The 20272-nt window shown below is 43.2% G+C and overlaps 1 protein-coding gene across 1 annotated transcript in view; it reads right to left on the bottom strand.

Moving 5' to 3' along the window:
• FNBP1 (formin binding protein 1) overlaps positions 1-14283 on the bottom strand; it is a 93116-nt gene extending 78833 nt beyond the window's left edge. The window contains exon 1 of the mRNA XM_030232848.2: positions 14095-14283. Coding sequence (XP_030088708.1) covers positions 14095-14118 — 24 coding nt within the window. The 5' untranslated portion in view covers positions 14119-14283. The remainder of the gene's footprint in view (positions 1-14094) is intronic.
• Between the last annotated feature and the right edge of the window lie 5989 nt (positions 14284-20272).

The raw sequence follows: 20272 nt of genomic DNA, 5'->3' as shown, positions 1-20272 counted from the left end.
AAGCCTGCAAGGTGGAGACCAGGTCATTCCATTCAGGAAACAGAACCTCCCTTTCTGGTAACAGCCACAGGATTCACAGTGCAACAGTCTCCAAAGACACGTGAAGTTAAATCTTACATTATTTTTACACAGGGCCATGCTGGGCACCTCACAATCACATTTTTAAGGAGTAACTCATTCCTCAAATGAAAAGAAAACACACACATTCCATCCTCCCTTAATCAGGGACATGTGAATATCACCCCCACACAACTTCAGAAGTCTAGATTGGGAGGGGTTTAAGTAGATGCCATTAAATATTGATGTTGTATTTCATTTTTTGCATGACTATTTATTTGAAGAGAATTAATTAGTACATTGAAAAACTCTTTGAAATGTGGCTGTCAGAAAAACATATCTTTATAATATCCAGGGAACACTGCAATACCTAAAATCAACTGTACTATCAGCTTGCTATAATGCTTTTCAATATCAAAAGATACAATAAAATAGATACCCTCTATTTACTTTTAGCTTTGTCCCAGACTACAGTAACTACTCAATACTTACAATTTCACAATACAGAAGAAATTCCATAACAAACACAAACACAAGAGAAATTGCCATATTTCATCCCAGACCAGAGGAGTCATGAGATAGGAGAGCCCGAGGATTTCCACATCCTTGAGTGTCTTGTGCTCCATCCTTCTGATCTTTCTTGTCTTTAATTCATGTCATTAATTTGCAAGACTGGGACCATCAGTGCCGGGATTGCACAATGCCTACCCAGCACAAGGGGGTGGGATCTTCAGCAAAAATATTGCAAACAAATCCAAATTCATGAAACAAACAAATACTTAAATGAAAAAAGAAAAAAATAAAACCAACAAAACAAACCAAACCCAAAAAAAACCCAAAAAAACCCAAAAAAACAAAACAAGGGGTTTCTGGGTTCCGGAACAGTACAATACTTTAAGCACTGCCCTTACTAAATAAAAGCAGAAACTCAAGCATTACAAGGATTGACATCTTAAAAATGACACCGAGGCATTCCTCAAAAGTCTTGCTGGATGGACTTCCAAATAATTTATTACTCAAATGAGACAGTACTAGGCATTTATTCAAAAGTGGAAGATGTTAAAAGGCAAGTCCATATTTTTGTGGAAGAGATGCCTAGCTTCAGATATTAGAGTTCATCAGAGCAAATGAAAACTCATCACCTCAAAACACTTGTTTAAAATTTGCAAATATCTTGCTGTTTTATTATGTTGCCAAGTCACTATCAACAATTATCTCTCCAGTGCTCTGGGTCTCCCAGAATAAGTTCTTTGCTACTTGGTGTATTCAGCTGTCCTACAGGACCCTTGCTAAATGTGACACTTGTGTCACTCAAGTCTGTGAGAGGTTATCACACCGCTCTTTAGGCAGCATCTTTGGAATCAAGTGTTGCAAATTCTAAAGTACAAGATAAGATAAATCTTATGAGTAATGCAAGGAAGGCAAAACAAACTGGTTTTGAGAATAAATAATCTACTCATGGGAAGTAAGATGCATGGGAGGGGGGGACATGGGAAAATCATGGGATATTAAAACAAAGAACCTGCCCTGCTGCAGAACATTTGAAAAGTAAAGTTCTGTTCAGCAGAGGTCAAGACTAAGGTATAAGGCATCTGCACTACAGCATGTCAGCCTTCCTCTTCTTCCTCTTTCCCTCTTCCTCATATCTATGCTTTGTTTTCTTCAGATCTCATCCACTATAAGGGTGCAGCTCTGCCTGTTGGATTGAAGAGCTCAAACACACAAGAAATGCTTTTGTTAGAAGAACAAACAGGAACCTCCTGTCCAACCTTTGACTTCCATGGGCCTGAGCTACTGATCTTCACACAGCAACTGCAGCTTCTGGGCTCAGTTCCCCGAACGTCCCATGACTCCCCAACCATTTTATAACACAGGGATAGAGCAGTTGCTTGATGAGCACTTAAATCATCTAAAAAACATGAAAGAGGATACTGACTTGAATCTAAGAGATGTTTTATCTGCCAAGCAGGGAAAGCAAGTTTGGCCTCTGAACCAGACTGATTCAGAGAGGAAGAGGAAAACAAATGTGTGTTTACCTACCTACAAAGAAGGCAGGGAAAGAAAGAAAGAAAATTTCTCACAAATTGACAAGAACATCCCCTCCCACTGTGAGGACAATGAGGTCACTCAGTGCTCTACAGTTGTTCCAATGACAATTCCTTCCACTGAAAATAGATTTTGGAAGCTACAGCTCTGGTCCAAAGGTTGAATCAAACAGCTTCAAGCCAAGGAAGGGAAAATAAAGGCTTTGTTTTTCACAATCCCTGAAGTTCAAATCCACCTCTCCAAAATTTTGACTGCCAAACTGGTGGGCCAAGACCCACCAGGACCAGCGAAGTTTATGTTATGGGAGAAGACTTGGGCAGAGCATCTCTGAAGCCAGGGGCTCAACAAGATAGCACCTGCCAGTTTCCATCAGGGACATCCAGAATTCACAGACAAATTCTCTAACAAAGAGCCGCCCTAAAACACTCCAGCTTTCATAAAGTCCTCAGGCCTTATGGTTATACTTGTAAAGTGTTCCAGCATTCTGGAAAAATAAAATTTCTGCTTACCTGGCTTGGTCTGCACAGTGAGATGGACCAAGACAAAGTGAGAACGAAGAGCAAGACAGAACAGCTATCATGTGGGCTCCTCACTTTTATTTTTTGAGCACTTTTGTACATGAATGACATCCATAACGATCAGTGAGCACATCTAACAAGGCTACTGGCACTTTGCAGAAGTAAAATTCCAAATTAAGTTGAATGCAACCATGACACTTTTATCCTTACAAAATTCACACCGATTGTGGACTCTGCAAATGCACACAAGGAAACACAATATTAACATTTTGTCAAATAAAGACATAACACAATATGCATAAGACCCCACATTTCCTCTATAGTGATTGTTGTTTTAAAAATGGTGTATTATTTCCTGGCTTTAAGATGCCTAATTCTACTAATTTGGTATTTGTAGCCATATCTATTTTTGGAACAGCTATGGAATACATACACAAAAGGGAGAGAACAAGTTCTAAATGCAGGGCCATGAATAGAGCTGTATAGTTCATGCATCTTTTCTTCCCTAAGAGAATCTGAGCATTAAGCATTGCACCACACAAAGAAAATGTATTATGGTCCCCTTTTTAAGGGTGATTTGTGCCTGTAGCTTTTTTCTGTTACTTTTGGGTTCATTTTCTGATTATTTTCAAAATTCTCCTGTCCACAAAAGCCTCTTGAAGTGCATTAGGGCTTACACACTAGTCCCAGACTGTTTAATTTAGCCCTAATACCTTGAGGAAGCTTCAGGATGGATTGTTGCTGTTCTGATTAAAGAATCAATCCCACCCCCTGCCAGGAAGGTTGGATGGATGCCTTGCCCCCAGAGGGGACTCAATAGTGCTGCACTGACCAGCACCTCCCAAACACCACATGTGTCAATATATCATGAATAATACCCCAAAACACTTCATTCTTACATTCTAACTGTAAAAAGGGGGTCTGAATTTCCATTGTTTTGACATTTTTCACTTGTTCAACTCTGCTAGTGTGGGTTCTGGCTTTTGACTCCTCTGTCACTATTTCATTTATTTCTGTTCCCAGAGATTAACCCACAAGCAAACCACAGAAGACTACACCAAGCCAACAGCAGATTCAAGTCGATACAAATGCCCATAATTGTGTGCCTGAAACCCATAAATATCATGTAGAATGTCTTCTGACCTCTGTGTGAATGGAGCACACCATTCTGTCATGCTGTTCCCAACCACCCAGGACTTCAACTCAACTGCTAATAGCCAAGTGAAATATTTATATTTGTATTGTTTAGCTCAGCAAAGGTTTTTGTTAGTGGAACAATTCAACACACTCCCTTGACCATTAAATGTTGGCACTGTGATACCTTTCTGTTCAAGACTAAGTATTTTCCAAGAGTGACAACTATGCGGACCCAGTCTCAAGCGATGCCTAAATGAGGTGCATGTGTTTCAAAACAGCACATTTTCTAGCTAAAATTGTAGTTTTCCAACAATTACAGCTTTCCTATTTCAAGATTGTTTTGTGTCAGTCTTACTGAACCTCTGGAAAAGGAGCTTTTAGCAATTTTATACTTAATACAGGTATAAGGATGATGCAGACAAAAATCAGGATAGGAACCACAATTGAAAATTAAACCAGCCCAACAGTTATCCAGAGGAGGTGGTGGGGAGATGCTCACATATCAGGAATGGATGTAAGCTCCTACTCCTTCTAGGGTGGTCTTCTGGGCTGCTCCCATGCATCTTAGAGGTACACATGCAGCCACACAGCCAGAGACACTTGATTTTATCTTTAAATAGAGCTGGAAGCCAGCTAGCCCCCCCTTTCCAAAAATAAGGCTGTAAATCCCCAGGGCACTGATTTAGACAGGCACAGTCACACATGTCATGTGAGATGCTTTCTCACTACCTAAAGGGTTGGCTGGTGCAATTCTGGGTTTCAGGTATAGTGTGCAACCATAATCTGTGATGGGTGCCCTCAGCCTGGGGCTCAGGCTGGCAGTGCTTTGGGAGGATGGAGCCTCTAGATCAGCTGAGGAGGATGTCCTTGAGCAAAGCAGCAAAGGAACCCCTAACCAATATTTCCATCACTGAAACATTGGCTTAAGAGTTGTTTTGCACATCAAAACCTGAAGCAGAGCTGTGCATTTTTTCAGCTTTTCAATGTTAACTTACAAACACACGCCAAAAGCACCCAGTGTGAAACCCAGATGTTTCACAGCTCCAAAGACTTGTAAGGAAATAAAGGCTCTTGACCAGCACAGAACCCTTTCCTCTCACCCTTTATTTTTAGGCTTTTCCAGTGACTAAACATGAGCAAAAGGATCTAAGACTGTTATACTTGGGAGAGACAGCCAGGATGGGTGAAAAAATATTTATGCAGTGCTCTATTGCAGCTCTCCCTGTTCATCCACTGCCAGTTTTTCTTTTACTACAGCAAAACCTGAGTTACACACTCTTAATGAAAGCCACTCCTGTAAGACCCACATTTGACAGATCAACAGCTCTCAAGAGGGCAAGAAATATTTCTCTTCCCCATTTAACTTTTGTTTGAGAAAACACACTTTCATTCACTCCCTGCTCTATGCCAATCATTTTTTTCTTTTTGTAAATACAAGATAAAAGCGCTAAAGCATTTCTCTCTGCCTCAGAGAGTATAATGCAAACTGAAAAATATTATCTAAACACATTTTGAACTTATTTGCTAAAAAAATCCTTCAGGCTTTCTGCACAGAATGAGTGAATAAAAAACAGCAATGCACACAATTCTAGATAAAGCTTTTATTTGGGGATGTTGTCAAATATTCTTCCACAGGGAGTAAAGATGCAAAATGCAACCACAGAAATCAATGTATACACATTCTAACCAGTACATCAACTCCACTTAAACATGACATGGAAAAAGCCACATAAAATAGCAATACTACAAAGCCAGAAGAGGACTGCTAGGTCTCTGCACTACTTTTCTGCTTTACTTCTTATCTAATCTTCATCCTTTGCTCCTTGCTTATTCCTTCCCCTTGTGCACCTACTATACTTTCTCCTGATCCCATCAAACTCTTGATTTGCCATTTCTAATGCACTAATCCCATTGCACATCCTGAGAGCAAGTCACAATCCCACCAGTCTTCCCCAGAGCCCAGCCCTGCTCTCTCTACGTGCTTTTATCTGAGCTGTTTCCTTGTTACTGACTGGTTCCTTGTTTTCTTTGTTTAAATTAATTTTCTCCTCCTGAGCTCACTGAGCTCATTTCTGCTGTTTCCTTCGTTCTACTAATCCTTCTTCACTCACTGTCAGAACTGCCAATTTGAATTATTTCTCCTCAAATGACCCTCTCCATCATCCCTGGCACTTCCATCACAGGAACAGTTCCTAGACAAGCAGACCCAACTGTCTGTAACTAGATCCTGGCATGATCTCCAGTCCTTCTCCACATTCAGTCTCCTGAACCAGGTGGTTTCCTCTCGGACCACACACCTCACTCACCCTCAGTGAGTGTAACAAGAACCAGTCCATGAGGACAGAAGAACCATTTTGCTACTATTAACAAAGGATGAAAGTGGTCAGAGAGATCTTTACCTTGACTTGGTGCAGCCATGCTTTCCATCCCCCTCTCCCCTGCTCTGACCCATCCTGCTCTCCCCTAGCACAGCCCAGCTCCCACCCATCAGAGCTGTCCTCCTCCCTCTGTGCCACTGGGTGCTAACAAAGGAGCCTGAGAGCACAGGAGGCTGCCCAGCTCCACCCTGGCCTTCAGCAGCCATGGCATGGGAAGTCTGGCTGCTCTCCTGCAAGGACCAGACTGAGCCTTCTTCAATTATACTCTGGGTGACCTCATCTTGCCCCACAAAAATCCCTCCAAGGCCAAAACGTAGCCAGCACCCAGGAAAACCTGGTCAATAACATCTTCACTGAGTCCAGGCAATGTGGTATTTTTCCAAGGACTTACAGGTTTGCCTAATTGAGGAATATTTTCTCAACAACAGCAGCAGGCATATCCCTGTTCAACAGCTTCTGTCTGCCAAATTTCAGAACCTTGCTCCAATGAATGGGAGTGTTACAGCTTTCCAAAACCAAAGAGGCATCGTGTTCAGCATGTGCAATACACTGGCCCTGGTAACAACCCAGTGATCCCAACTGCTCTGAAACACAAAAAGCAAGAGGTAGGCACAGAAAGAGGAAAACTGCAGCCTGAGCACTCTAACAGGGAAAAAAAAATTAAGCAGCAGAAAATAGATGATTTGAATAAAAAATGTTAAATACATTCTCAATAAGAAGGGCTGCCAGCTCAGTCTAGAATAGAGTCTGAGACAGAGAAAACTGTTCAAGGCATCAAATAAGCAATTTCTTGGTGTTAATTGGAGAAAAATCTCCAGGAGTGCAGCTGGGAATAAGGAATATGCTCAGAATCCTTGCAAGACAATCCTCCTGTCACATAGGTAGCACTCCTTTATCTGCACATCCACAGACTCAAAACATTGAAATTAATTTTTGAACTATAAAATGAATAATTTATGAGAGAAATTGTACCTGCTATTCCCAGAGGAGTAAGTCTAAACACTACAAACTACCCTTCCCCTTCAGGGAATGAATGGTACCAGCAGCACTTACACCAGCCCCACTGCAGGGGCAGAACTGAAGGTTTTACTTAAAATCACTTCAGGTACCAAACAGAAGCACTTTGAAAAACACTGAACGAGAGATGGCCAAGTGACACATTTAATGGAACAAATCTATATTATTTCAGCTACAACAAGAAGAAAAATCCACTCTGGGATTTCCTCAGGATTAAGAACTAGCTGGGTGATTTGGTAGCTCATTGGGGGCCATCCTTCTAAACCAGACATTAATTCCCAAGCGACTCCTTTTCAACTTTTATTGCTTTATAAGGTTTCTGAGGGTATTTGAGAGATTGCTGTTGTTCTTTTGATTGTTTTGCCAATTAGGCTGACCCTTCCTCAAATAAATTAAGGACAACCTTCAACAGAACTGCTTCTTTACATGGTTTACAGCACGATCTGCTTCAGTGATCAGCAATGAATACCAGGCAAACAGTATTTCATTCTTGCACTTTACTTACAGAAGAGTTAATCTAAAAGCCCTTCTACAGTTTTTTTCTAATTTTAGATGCAAGAAGAAATATATTATTTAATTATGCCAACAAGCCATTCGGAATGAGCCAAAAGAAATTATTGACCAGATTAATAAGTTTTTCTCCAGACAGAGTGATTGTGTTAAATTCCAAAGGGGTCCAGACCCCCCACCACACCTGCTTGAGAAAAAAGACTAAAAGCAGCATATACAACATATATATATATATACACATACACACTACTTTTCCACTATTTTATATTTTAAAACCAAAGCCATTGACTGAAGAGAATGGCAAGGACTACAATACACCATAAGACAACAGTGTTTTATCAATTTAACCAGCTCACTGTTTTCAGGGAAAAAAAAAAAACAAATAGAAAAGCAGAGTTTCTAGGGGTGAAAGGAAGAAGGGAAGTTTCATCTGAAGAGTACAATCATACTGAAGGGGGAAGTTATTTAAAAATATTTACATGAACACTAAGGAAACTCAACAAACCATTGGATTCTGACAGCTGGACTGGATTCAATGTATAACCAATCTCAGCAGCAGTATTTCAAACAGGATGAAAGTGAATTTCCAAAAATTCATTAGCAGGTTACCTGCCCAGCAATCAAAGGCAATAATGTAAAGCAGGTTATTAAGTTAAGGTGTTAGGGTGCAACAGAGGCTCCTACTCTTTATGCGGAACTCAGTTTTTGAAATTCAGCTTTAAAAGAGTGTTTTACAGCTTTTGAAATTCTGCTGTAAAAGAATGTTTCACAACATGAGTAACACTAATGAGCTGCAAAGAGACCAGAAAAACATCGGCTCGTGTTTGACTGCCTTCCCCATATGGTTCAAGGAGGCGGGGGATCTTGAGCAGCCACAATACGGCTGGAAGGGAAAACACTGAATTCTGCAAGTCTTGACTCACGCTCAAAGACCGTAAATCCCCCAGTCTTTAATGAATAGGTAGGAAATACGAGAATAGGTGGTTTGACAATATTATAAAAATCCTCTTTCGTAAAGCAAGTCAGAATTGTAAACGAAATTACTCAGACATTCAAACATTAGAGTCCCAGCAGCTCTCCAGGTACCCAAAGGGAATCTTTCCACTCCTGCAGGTACCAAGGGGTGCAGCAGGGACTTCTCACCCAACCCCATTCACCTCCCAAACTGCGAGCAGGGCAGCCCCCACACAACACATCACCCTAAAGTTGAACAAATTCTCTTTTTGAGCTCACGGAAAGGACTCTGATGGGAGTAACTTTAGAATGCACGAGCACAGAGGCTGCAGCAGCCCCGAATCCCACCCTGAGCTGGGCATGCACACAAAGGTGTGAGCTGCAGAATGCAGATCCTCTATAATGACTCAGCTTCTATAAACTATTTCTCACTCACTATTCTGTATGTATAGCCTGACCACTTAAAACAGTGAGTGAAATAAGGGGATACTAATGTCAGACAATTTTGCTACCTCAAAACTGTCCAAATAACAATGCAGAATAATACTACTGAACTAATAAAAAGTGTGTTTTGCTTTGAAGTACCCATCTCCAGCACTCTGTGTAGAACTTTTACTATAAGCTTTAGAATAACCAAGCAAAAATTATAAATATGCATTCTTTACTGACCTCAGTCTTGCACAGTATTTGCTCTTAGGGTGCTTTTATAGTATATTTTTGTGGGTGAAATTCCAGACACCTTGAAATATACAAAAGTTTTAGCATGTTACTACCCAGGAACCAAGTTTCATAGAAACTGACACACACACCAAAAAAGGGTCAGGGATACCCAGCTCTGCCTCTGGGAGTCGTGTGAACCTTATGAAGTAAGTTTCACAGCAAATTTAGAATAAAATAACCGTTTCAGAGGAGCATTTGCCACCACCACAGGAGAAGATTGTCTAAGCGGTCAACATTTACACACCCGCCTGTGAAGATGCGGCTCATAATGGAAACTCTCAGCTCATCAGAGTTAACCCATGACTTATCATCCAAGACTAATTACTCGTGTACTTTTCCCATCAGAAACCATCTTCTTTTCTTTTAAGTTTTGGAAAACAACACTTAACACCCAACTTTAAAGAGCTTGGGGGATGAGCGCAGTGGGAGGTGTGAGAATGGGATGGGTGGGATGACACACAATTTCTATTGTCTGCAATCAGCTACGGGGCTGCATACAATAAACCTGGATGTTGGCTCAAGGATCAATCCACCAAACCTAGATCCAGCCCTGCAGATGCTCTTACAAGCAGAAGAAAAGAGGGTTTTCATTGGAGACCACATGTGCTACGGTGCCCATTACAGGCCCTGTGCAATGCCACCAAGGTCAAAATCACCCAGGTACTCCAGATGGTTTCCAAATGTGAGTCACCAGCACATGCAACACCCATACGTTGCAAATACTATTGAAGAACAATGCTGCATTCAAGCAAATTGCAGAAATGCAAGATTACAGCTGTTTAAACACAAATTCTGCTGATGAAATAGAGGCGAGTACTGAAAGAGGAAACTATTTAGCAGTTACAAATAGCAAGGGGGCCTTCAAGTTCTCAGAGTTGCACCTATGTGGAATTAACTTTAAAAGAAAAAAAAAAAAAAAAAAAAAAAACCTTATATCCACAAACCATGTGTTTTCATAGTAAAGCATCCTGGAACGCCCTATAAACAAAAGGTGTGGTCCCCAAAGTATTGTTTCTGTCGGGAGTTGGACAAGAGAACCCCTTGCATTCCAGCAGCTAATTAAGACCCGTGCAAATACTGAATATCCACCTTCTCACAGGCTGAAAGGACAGTGACAGCTGTTAGCAGCCACCCAGCTTTCACAAAGGTCAAGGAAAAACTTGATTAAATCACCTCCCTCCCCAGGCTTTTTTTTTTTTTTTTTCCAATTTTACACTGACTGTGGAAAAAAAACCCACAGCAACAAACCCACAGTAGCTGCACCTCAAACATTCATAACAAAAGGACAAAACTTTCCACATTCAATCACTTGGCCACCTGAACCTGACGTGCTGTGCCCGTGTTCTGAAAAGGCAGAATTTTCCTGGACTACCTAACCACAAATTTACACTAAACTCCCCCAAACTACATCCTGTACCAAATGTCATACTCAAGAAAGTTCATTCCATTCAATACACCAGCCAGAGCCTAACCTACCCCGAAGTGCTAAGGTCGTTTTCAGCTCAGTCTGCAATGTAATCCCACTTGTGTCAAGGGCTTCATACCACACAAAAGGACACTGGTGGGAAGTGGGACACACACTTATGATTTTACCCACTAAAGTACCCTTCAGAGGATCTGCGGGTGCCATGCTCCATGTTCTTTCCCATTAGCCAAGAGAGGAAAAAGGTGAAGGAGATCCCAGTGTGCTTTTACAGCCTGTTGTCCCCAAAGCACAGCACTGAAGGTACAAGTCAGGTCTGGGCACCCCTACATAACCTTTACTTATCACTTCCACTTGTGAAGTATTTAGAAAACACTGCCAGTTTCAAGAATCAGATGGGAAATAAGTATGTACTACACCCCTACCTGGCAGCCCTTCATGCACTCTTAAACTCAGGTGAAAAACAAAACGTTTTGGTGCTGTGCTTGCACTTACTTTGTCCTTAACCTGCTGCCTCCTCCTCTGCTCCTGAATGTTTGGAGGACAACAGGAGGAATTCCGCAGGGCTTGGGTGGACAGAAGCTGCAAGCAGGGTTACAAGAGACCTCCAGGTTTTGTTCTGCAACACCGGATTGCTGGGAGGCCCCAGACGATCTCATTATCCCCAGCACTCCATCCCATGCAGGATATAATTGCTGCATTAGGACATCTGATAATTCTGCTGCTTATGGGTTCTTTTACATTCACAGGGACAATCCTGGGATGTTACCCAAAGCCCAGAATCAAGTGAAATATCAGAAGGAACTTAACAAGATTTGCAAGCCAAAGGCACAGGATGCACTCACATCACAGCACAAGGCTAAAAGCCTGGTTTGGGAATAACTCACACGTTGCCAAAGGGATTTTATTGCTTCTGAAGTATGAGGCTTTCTGCAACCAGCCTTTTTCTCCCCCAAGGAATGAACAGAAATTCTACATAACTCCAAGAACATTAACATCCTATGAGCTCTAAAAAGCAAGATGATTTTACTTCTTTGCAAAATTTAAAGGGTGAATCATGAACACACTTGCAGCCTGGTGGACCAGAGATACAGGGTGCAAGTCAAGCCTGATCAAACATCGCTGATTTTTGTAGCAAATTTCTGAACTACAGTTTAAAACATTTGCTTTTGCCTCAACTTTCAGCCCTCCAAACCACCTATGAGTCACATGTAGAACAGGCATTTGCTGCTTACCACACCTGCTCCTGAAAACCCATTAAAAAAAAAAAAAAAAAAAAAAGACAGCTGAGTTTTAAAGTAAATGGAAATTTAATTTTGGTTTAAAAAGAAAGTGGCATATATTAAATACAGGTTGGCTGTGTGGTTTCCTTTCCAGCAAAAGGGAGAGCACAGAGTGAGAAATCAGTTTTGGCCTAAATACCCAAAGCACTGGAAACTAACGTGTTTTCAGAGCTCTGCCCAAATTAAAATGTAACAACTCCTGCCAAATTTGTATCTAGAATCATTCATTTTCTTTATCCAACACTTTTCCTCAGTAACCTACCACATTTCACAGAGTGCTACACTGAGGACTTGAAAAAATGATACTTTGATGCTGCTGAAGACAACTTCAGAAACAAAATTATCAGGTTAAAAGTTGTTACAAAAGCAATTTGTAACTGTTGCAGAAGACATAAATGGCTGCACACATGCACACACCCCTACAAATATTACATAAAAGAAGAACTATTTATAGGCACTACTCTCTACTACCATCCTGGTTCAGGAACACCTCAGTATTGCTTGCAGTTTTAGGAGTGGAAAGAAAAAAAAAAAAAGTTCATTTGTTGAGAATTCAGAGTTTATTTTCCAGTATGAAAAATGTCAAATTATGCTGCCTTTTACTTTAATTCTATGCTAACTCTTCAATCTCCTCCCAAAGCATCCAAGATGCAGTAAAAGGAGGCAACTGCAGGTCCTCCCAGAAACATTCCCATGCAGCAGAGCTGTTTATGTACTGATGAATCAATATAGCATCACTGCACTATTTCACCAGCATTTATCACCTTTCTTTCTATGGCATATAAAACCACACCAAAACAACCTCTCCCAGTCAGCGATTGCTCCCTCATTTATTGCATAGGTCTACCCAGATCTGGCTAAAACATGACTCCAATGTCACAGCAAAAGGGGATGCTGAGCTGCCTGCCAGAGCGGGCCAGGAATGCAACCAGAAAGGACAGCAATTAGCACATCTAAAATAACCATTTCTACAAGAGGCAGCTCAAAAGCTCAGATGTATTTTCATCTCAACTCGCGCCGGTTACCAGCCACAAACACATGACTACAGGAGAGAATCCTGCAGTGCTTTACAATCCAGATGACCCTCTGCCACCTATTCTTGACTTCTTCATTCAAAACACCCTTTCCATCTCCCTCCTCCCCCTCCTCCCGAGCACAGATTTGTCCCAAGATGTTCCTTGTCCCACCACTCTGGGAAGAGCCGCTCCACAGCCTCCTGTCCGCGGGTCCCAGCCCTCCCAGACCCAGCAGGTTTGCTCCATGCTCCACCATCAAACATGGCTGCACCATGTCCTCTTTGTGATTGAATATGTGGAACAGCTCTCCTGCCTTCCCAGACCTCTTTCATCTCCCTTCCCTTATTTCTTCTCATTAGCAAGGGACCGTTTCACATCGCTATTGCCCACTTCTCTTTCCCTTTTAACAGTCCGATATTTTCCATTAACGTTCCACCGTAAACCAAATGCATTTATACTTTCCAGGCTCTCCTCAAAAGCATCAAGGAGCTTTATACATTGGAACCCTCTGCACCATTAAAACCTGCTTTATTTACACACAACACAAAACTCCTCTCGTAAAAATCTCCGTCCTTCGGATCCAGCGTGGAGAGAAGCCCCTTAAGAGCAGCGACAGGAAATTTTATCATCTGGCTTTTCTTCCCTGCAGCTCCCTCTCCTGAAACCGGACCCCCTGTCCATAGATCCACCTCGGAGCCTCCCGCAGCAGCCACACACAAAACCCACCCCACGCTCCGCTGCGAGCCTCCCTCCGCTCCCCAGCCGCCGCCGCCGCTTTTCTCGCGCTATGGAGCTTTTAAAAAAAAAAAAAAAAAAGAATTCCTTCTGCAAAATTAAATCAAACTCCTGAACCTCCGCTGGGATTTCCATGCAGAGGCTGCACATGAAACTTTCCGGAGCGGGAGGGACCCCCGGGCTGAGCCGCGCCGAGGCGGCGGCGCGGAGCGCGCCCGGCTGCCCGCACCGGCCCCGGGCACGGACCGTTATGCCCCGGTGCGGCTCCCGCAGCCCCGCTCCCCCCGCGCCCGCACTCACCCACAGCTCCGTGCCCCAGCTCATGGCTCCGCCGGCGCTGAGGGGCGGGCGGGGGGCGCTGGCGGTGTCGCTGTCCCCTGGCGGTGCCGGCTCGCCCTCGGGAGGGCCGTGCCCGGCGGTGCGAGCGGAGCGGGCGGGACGGGCGCTGCTCACCGCCGCTCCCGCCTCATCGCGCCGCAAAATGGCCCGGGCGGCGCGGGGCGGGGGGGGGCGACTGACAGCTCCGGGCTGCGCAGGCGCGGAGCCGCCGCCGCCGGAGCCGGGGGGGGCGGCCCCGCTGGTGGAGCGCAGGCGCGGCCCGGCCGTGAAGGGAGCGGGGCGTGGGGCAAAGGGGATCGGCGGGGAAAAGGGGGATCAGCGGGGAAAGAGGGATCAGTGGGGAAGAGGGGAAGCAGTGGGGAACGGGGATCAACAGGGAAAAGGGGGTCAGTGGGGAGCGGGGATCAGTGGGGAACAGGCGTCAATGGGCAGTGGATCAATGAGGAACGCCGGTCTCTGGGGAATGGGCATCAATGGAGGAGTGGGGATCAATGGGGAATCTGTATCAATGGAGGAGTGGGGGTCAATGGGGAATCTGTATCAATGGAGGAGTGGGGGTCAATGGGGAATCTGTATCAATGGAGGAGTGGGGGTCAATGGGGAATCTGTATCAATGGAGGAGTGGGGGTCAATGGGGAATCTGTATCAATGGAGGAGTGGGGGTCAATTGAAAGAAGGGGGTCACTAAGGAACACTAAGGAATGGGTGTCACATGTGAGGAGGAGGCTCTCCCTGCCCTGCTCCCAAAATCACCAGCACTGGCACAGATTGCCCAGAGAAGTGGTGGATGCTCCATCCCTGGAAATGTTCAAAGCCAGGTTGGACAGGCTGTGAGCAATTTGATATGGTTGAAGAGGTTCCTTCTTACTGCAGGGGGTTGGACTGGATGGCCTTTAGAGGTTCCTTCCAACCCTAACTATGGTGACATTCTGTGCCTTCTAAAACTTACACAAGTTTTAGAAGTCCTTTCCTTGGATACACTCCAGGACCTCAATGTCCTTTTCCAAGTGAGGGACCCAAAACTGAATGCAGTATTTGAGATGCCTCACCTGTGCCAAGTGCACAGGTGGTGATTCCAGCCCCACCCACTCTCAGGTGCCCTTCTCTGCCTCTTACCACCCTCCCCCCAAGCCAGGTGAGGCTTTGAAGGAAATGTTCCAGTTTTGGTCATTTGTAAAGGAGGAAAGGGCCCTAGAAAGGAAGAAAACCCACAGCCTTAGAACCCAGAACCCTTGAAGCTGTGTCATGTGTGGTTCAGGTTGGACATCAGGAGGAATTTCTTCATAGAAATGGTGATTAAATATTGTCATGGGCTGCCCAGGCAGGTGGTGGAGTCACCATCCCTGGAGGTGTTCAAGAAAAAACTGGGTGTGGTACTCTGCCATGGTCTGGCTGTCAGGGTGGGGATTGGCCACAGGTTGGACTCAATGACCTCACAGGTCTTTTCCAACTGAATTAATTCTGTGAACTCTACTGCAAGGGCTGACTTCTAACTCTGCTAAGCAGTATATACATCCCTCACCCCCAAAATAACCCAAATCCAAGAATATTAAATCCACCATCTGTCACCAAAATGCTCAGCAAGCAAGCAGGAAAATAACCAAATTATCTGCTTTTGCATAAATGTGGGTTATTGTAGCAATTACACAGGCCTTGCAGAAAATGGCTCATTTCCTTGCCAGAAAAATATTTATTTTGTGATCCTCTGTCATTTCTTTGAGCTGTGTCACTTAATCTCATTTCACATTTCTGCTTTTCAGCTACAACAAATGTAAAAAGAGCTTTAGACCAATACATTTATTACTGTATCTATTCATGAGAGATTTTCATGGGGGGGAATAAAAAAGGGAAGCATATTAATTCACCTGAGGTAAAAGGCTTCTGCTCATAAAGAGTGGGGATGCTTTTGATGTGAGAAGATAGAAATTGACCAGCTGCTACAACAAGCATTATCTCCTCTAGATTAATGCACTTCTTCCACTGATGCTTGGCTCTTACCCTACACGAGGAAGAAAAACACATTAAGCAATTCCAACATTTTGAACAACAATGAAGACAAATGTTAATAACAGAATTGCATTTATTTTTATCCGAGTTCCATTGATTTGAAGATGAGAGGAGAGTGCAGCTCCTCACACAGCTGTCTTTGAAGAGACACAACAGGCAGTGCTTTTGTTCATCATTAAAAGTTATTACTTTAAAGGGCTGGCTTCATAACAACTAAGAGACACCCTGTTCAGCTCATTTTAGAATAGTTCTTCCTTCTACTGCCAACATATTTGAATATCCAAGCCTGCCCTGCTGCCTGAAGCACAACCACAGTCTTCCAAGGGCCTGTACTTCCACAGGCTCCCAGACACCATCTTTAGCCCTACATCCACCCAGGACACATTGCAAAACCAGACAGCACTCTTCCATCACCACTTTTGGAGAGCTTAACCTATAAATACTTGCAGAAAAAGAATGTACAGAAACAGAAAGCAGCACTGGTATCATCTGAGCTAAGTTTGTGTGGAATTTCCTTTTGCACAAAGAGCTGGGAGGGGAACAGGGCAAACCTGTTACACCAGCATGGGCAGGGAAACCTGTCCACACCGCGAGATAGAAATGCTCCACCAGTTCCAGGGAGATAAAGGCCAGAAATACAAGTTTTGTATTTTGATGGTACATTAGAATAAACAATGCCAAAAACTATTACATGTTATCAAAATTTCTGTGGACAGAGGCTCAAGACAAAAACTTTAAAAAGTTAGTTCTAAATGATTCAAGAATAGGATTTTCCCCTATTTTTGACTGCTTTTATTGTTTAGCCTGAGACTCTCCAATGCAGGGACTGCCATTTACATTATTACTTTCAGTTGTGCAGTACCCAAAACAAGAGGGCCTACAGCTTGGCTAGTCCCTAATTAATAATGTAATTAGCAATGACAGGAGCATTAAGAGCCCTTTATGCCAAAGTTGATGCTGGAAAACCCAGTGGGTTCCAGTCTCAAAAAATAACTCAAAATTACACTTAGATTATCTAGCAATTCTCCACTGAGTTTGCACAAAAAAAAATGCACATCTGAGCTACAGAAGCTGGGTAGGAATTTTCCCTCAGCCAGGCTGAGAAAAAGTTCATGAAGATCTCTTATCCAGATATGGGCCTATTCCTGTAAATTCTCTGTTTATCTCCCCTGTTGTTATGATTCAGAACACTCCCACATTTCAGCTCCAAAACCTAACTAGAAGCAATTCCATTTTTAGAAAGCCAGGACTGTGTTTAGGAAGCCCCAATCCCCCTTGAAAACAGCCAGATTGACTGCTAAATGATTGAGAAACCGTGCAAAGTAGATACAATAAATCCCTAAACTACAGTTCAATCGAAACCTTTTTACTCTGTGTTTGTTTACTTATGCAAAGCAAGGAAAATCACAACTCTCAGAGCATGGACAAGCACTTCCAGCTTCCAGAATATAGCAGGAAGAGGACGTACCTTTCCCCCTAGAGTTACCACCCTTACAGCTGCTTCCCTTTGATTTTACAATTCTACCCCAATTATCCATGTTCAAGATAAGGAACGTGGATGTTACTTGTAACCTCTCATACGCTGGGACCGACACAGCACCGGGAAAGGAAGGGGACACTCCTTTCCTAGAGGCCATCATCATCATCACAGCTGTTTCCTCTCTGCTGTTACAACACGACGGAGATCACTCAGACACACAACAGGGCACCGCGGTGCTCTTTAATGCCCCATCAGGGCCTGATCAAAACCTGATAAACACCTGATAAACCCTAATGGCCCTGGCCAGCCTCACCTGGGGCCTCTGCCCACACCCCTGTCCATGGATCCAGGGGCTGCATTTAAGCTCTGGTATGAAAGTCCAGTTGTTTTGCCCCGTGTTTTAGGGGGTCCCAGTTCCAGCTCAGGCTGTGCTTGGCTGTAGATCCTGTTGCTATGGAGCCTAGCTCACATCTGACCTCACCTTAGACTGCCTTGTCCAGTGGACCTGTCCAGTCACCATCAGACCATGACTGACCTTGGTTCCAATCATCCAAACTGCAGATAGACTTCCCAGCTCGGCCTTGCCCCTGTCTCATTGCTGTGAACTGAGCAGATCACCTCGATTTTGGCTGCCTCCAGCCCTGACACGGGGCCTGCTCTTCTCTCTTTCCTCAGGGACTGTGGGACTAGATCCCGAGGGGGTCCTGCCCTGGGTTTGTGTTATCTTGCTCACCTCCCCTCTCCACACCTGTACCCTGGCTCACAAAATATAAATTTGCCATGAAATGGCAATCTGGCTCATTCTGTGCTGAGCTGTGCCTGCAGGCTGTTTCTCCATCATGGTTTTCTGACACTGCTGATACCGTGCATCCAACGCCATTAATTCCTCATAATACACTCTAAAAAAAACCTTACCATTCTGTGATGAGTTCTAATTATATGTTTAATTACAATTAAGGAGTAAAGAAAAAGATATCCAGCCTAAGAATAACTGCATGTACTGGGAACAGCAGACTTACAGCAAAGTGATCTTGTGTGGAAGCCACAATGAAACAAATCAACATCACAATGAAAATTATCGTTACAGCTTATTAATGACAGTCAGGAGCTGCTTTGTGTCTTGATAGAGAAATAAATTTAAATACAGACATCTTTTAACATACAAGTTCTCAGAAAAATGCACAGCCAAAGAAAGTAAACATGCAATAAATTTTACTTTTTGTTCATTTTGTATAGGTAATTGGGGAACTTACATGTACTACAATATCCTAATAGTTGGTAAAGAAACATTGAGAAAAGAATAAAGATCTTCAGAAAATTTCCATTCTGTTGCATAAAAATCCCTGATTGCTAGGAATCATCCTCAGGCTAAGGATGATTCTGGTTCTGAATGGAGCTCCTAAAGGAAGCATTCTCAGACGAAAAAAGGCTTTGCAGGTGAACCAAATCTCAGAATTTTAGGGGAATTTCTTGACCACTCAAGCAGTCAAAGTGCTCCTGATATTTGTTATCGGCACCACAGCCTGTGCTGCAGCTGTGGTTGCAAGCAGCTGTTTCTCAGGAGTCAAAACTCCCCAGCTATCAGAGGTGGTCCATGCACAGGGATTATAATAATTATATTTTTTTTTAAAACCAAAAAAAACAAACAAGAAAAACTCCCGCAACTCCCCCACCCCCCGCCAAATTCCAAGAAAATATCTAACCGGAGTTTCCTAGAATAAATCATCCGATGTTTGTAGGTCCGTGGGGTTTTTGCAAGCTGTGTTGCAGCTCCGTGCAGTACAAGGGCTGATGCTGCCAGGACATCTAGTGGCACACATTCGAACTGCCCAGAGAAAGAACATTACTAGAAAAACAGATTTTTTTTTTTTTTTCATGCTTCCAGATATTTCCTGGTACCAATCCAGGTTTCTCTGGCTCTCGGTGAGATTTCTCTGTTTGTTTTTTCACCTAAGAATATACAAGGAGGAAATGAAATTGTGAGAAAAAATGTACAGGAACATCTGAATCATTTCTCTAAATAAAGATGGGACATACTACACAATCTTGATAAAATAAAGGTCAAGGCCATTGATTTTTCTCTCTCTTTTCACCCTCACTTGCCTGGTCCATTCCAGTTCTTTATCTGTCTCTAGACAACTTGTACAGTGTTAACTCCACACACTGAAAGGGAAAATCAGAATATCTGAGTTTTGGGAGCTGAAAGCACAAGGCTCCTCACTGAAAAATTAGATTTATTGACATTGATAGCTTCCCATTGCATAGTCTTCCAGTTTTTTTTTCTTTAGCAATGGGCCAACCAAAAATCCATTTTAATTGCCCCTATTAATGTTCACTCTGCTTCTTCTGTTACTCTAATTTTGAGCAACAACTCATGGAAACCAGGCCCAATCTTCTTTTTGTTTTATTTGTAAATGTGGCTACAACTACTAGTTTAAATAGGTGCAAAATATTTTAAATAGGTGCAAAACTAACCCTGTAAAGCGGCAGAAATCCCTTTGTTTGTTACATATTTTTCTGGCCATATTCAAAACCAATACTTTAACCCCGGCTTTAAATAGAAAAGCAATTTTCCTGTTGTTTGGACTACCTGATGTTCAGACGTCTGCTGTTGCCATAGCTCCCAGGAAGAAGCTGGAACTTGCTGGTAGA

The sequence above is a fragment of the Serinus canaria genome, chromosome 17, assembly GCF_022539315.1.
Source record: "Serinus canaria isolate serCan28SL12 chromosome 17, serCan2020, whole genome shotgun sequence".
Classification (NCBI taxonomy): domain Eukaryota; kingdom Metazoa; phylum Chordata; class Aves; order Passeriformes; family Fringillidae; genus Serinus; species Serinus canaria.
Note: the sequence above shows the minus strand (reverse complement) of the source record. Positions and strands in the feature narration are given on the sequence as shown.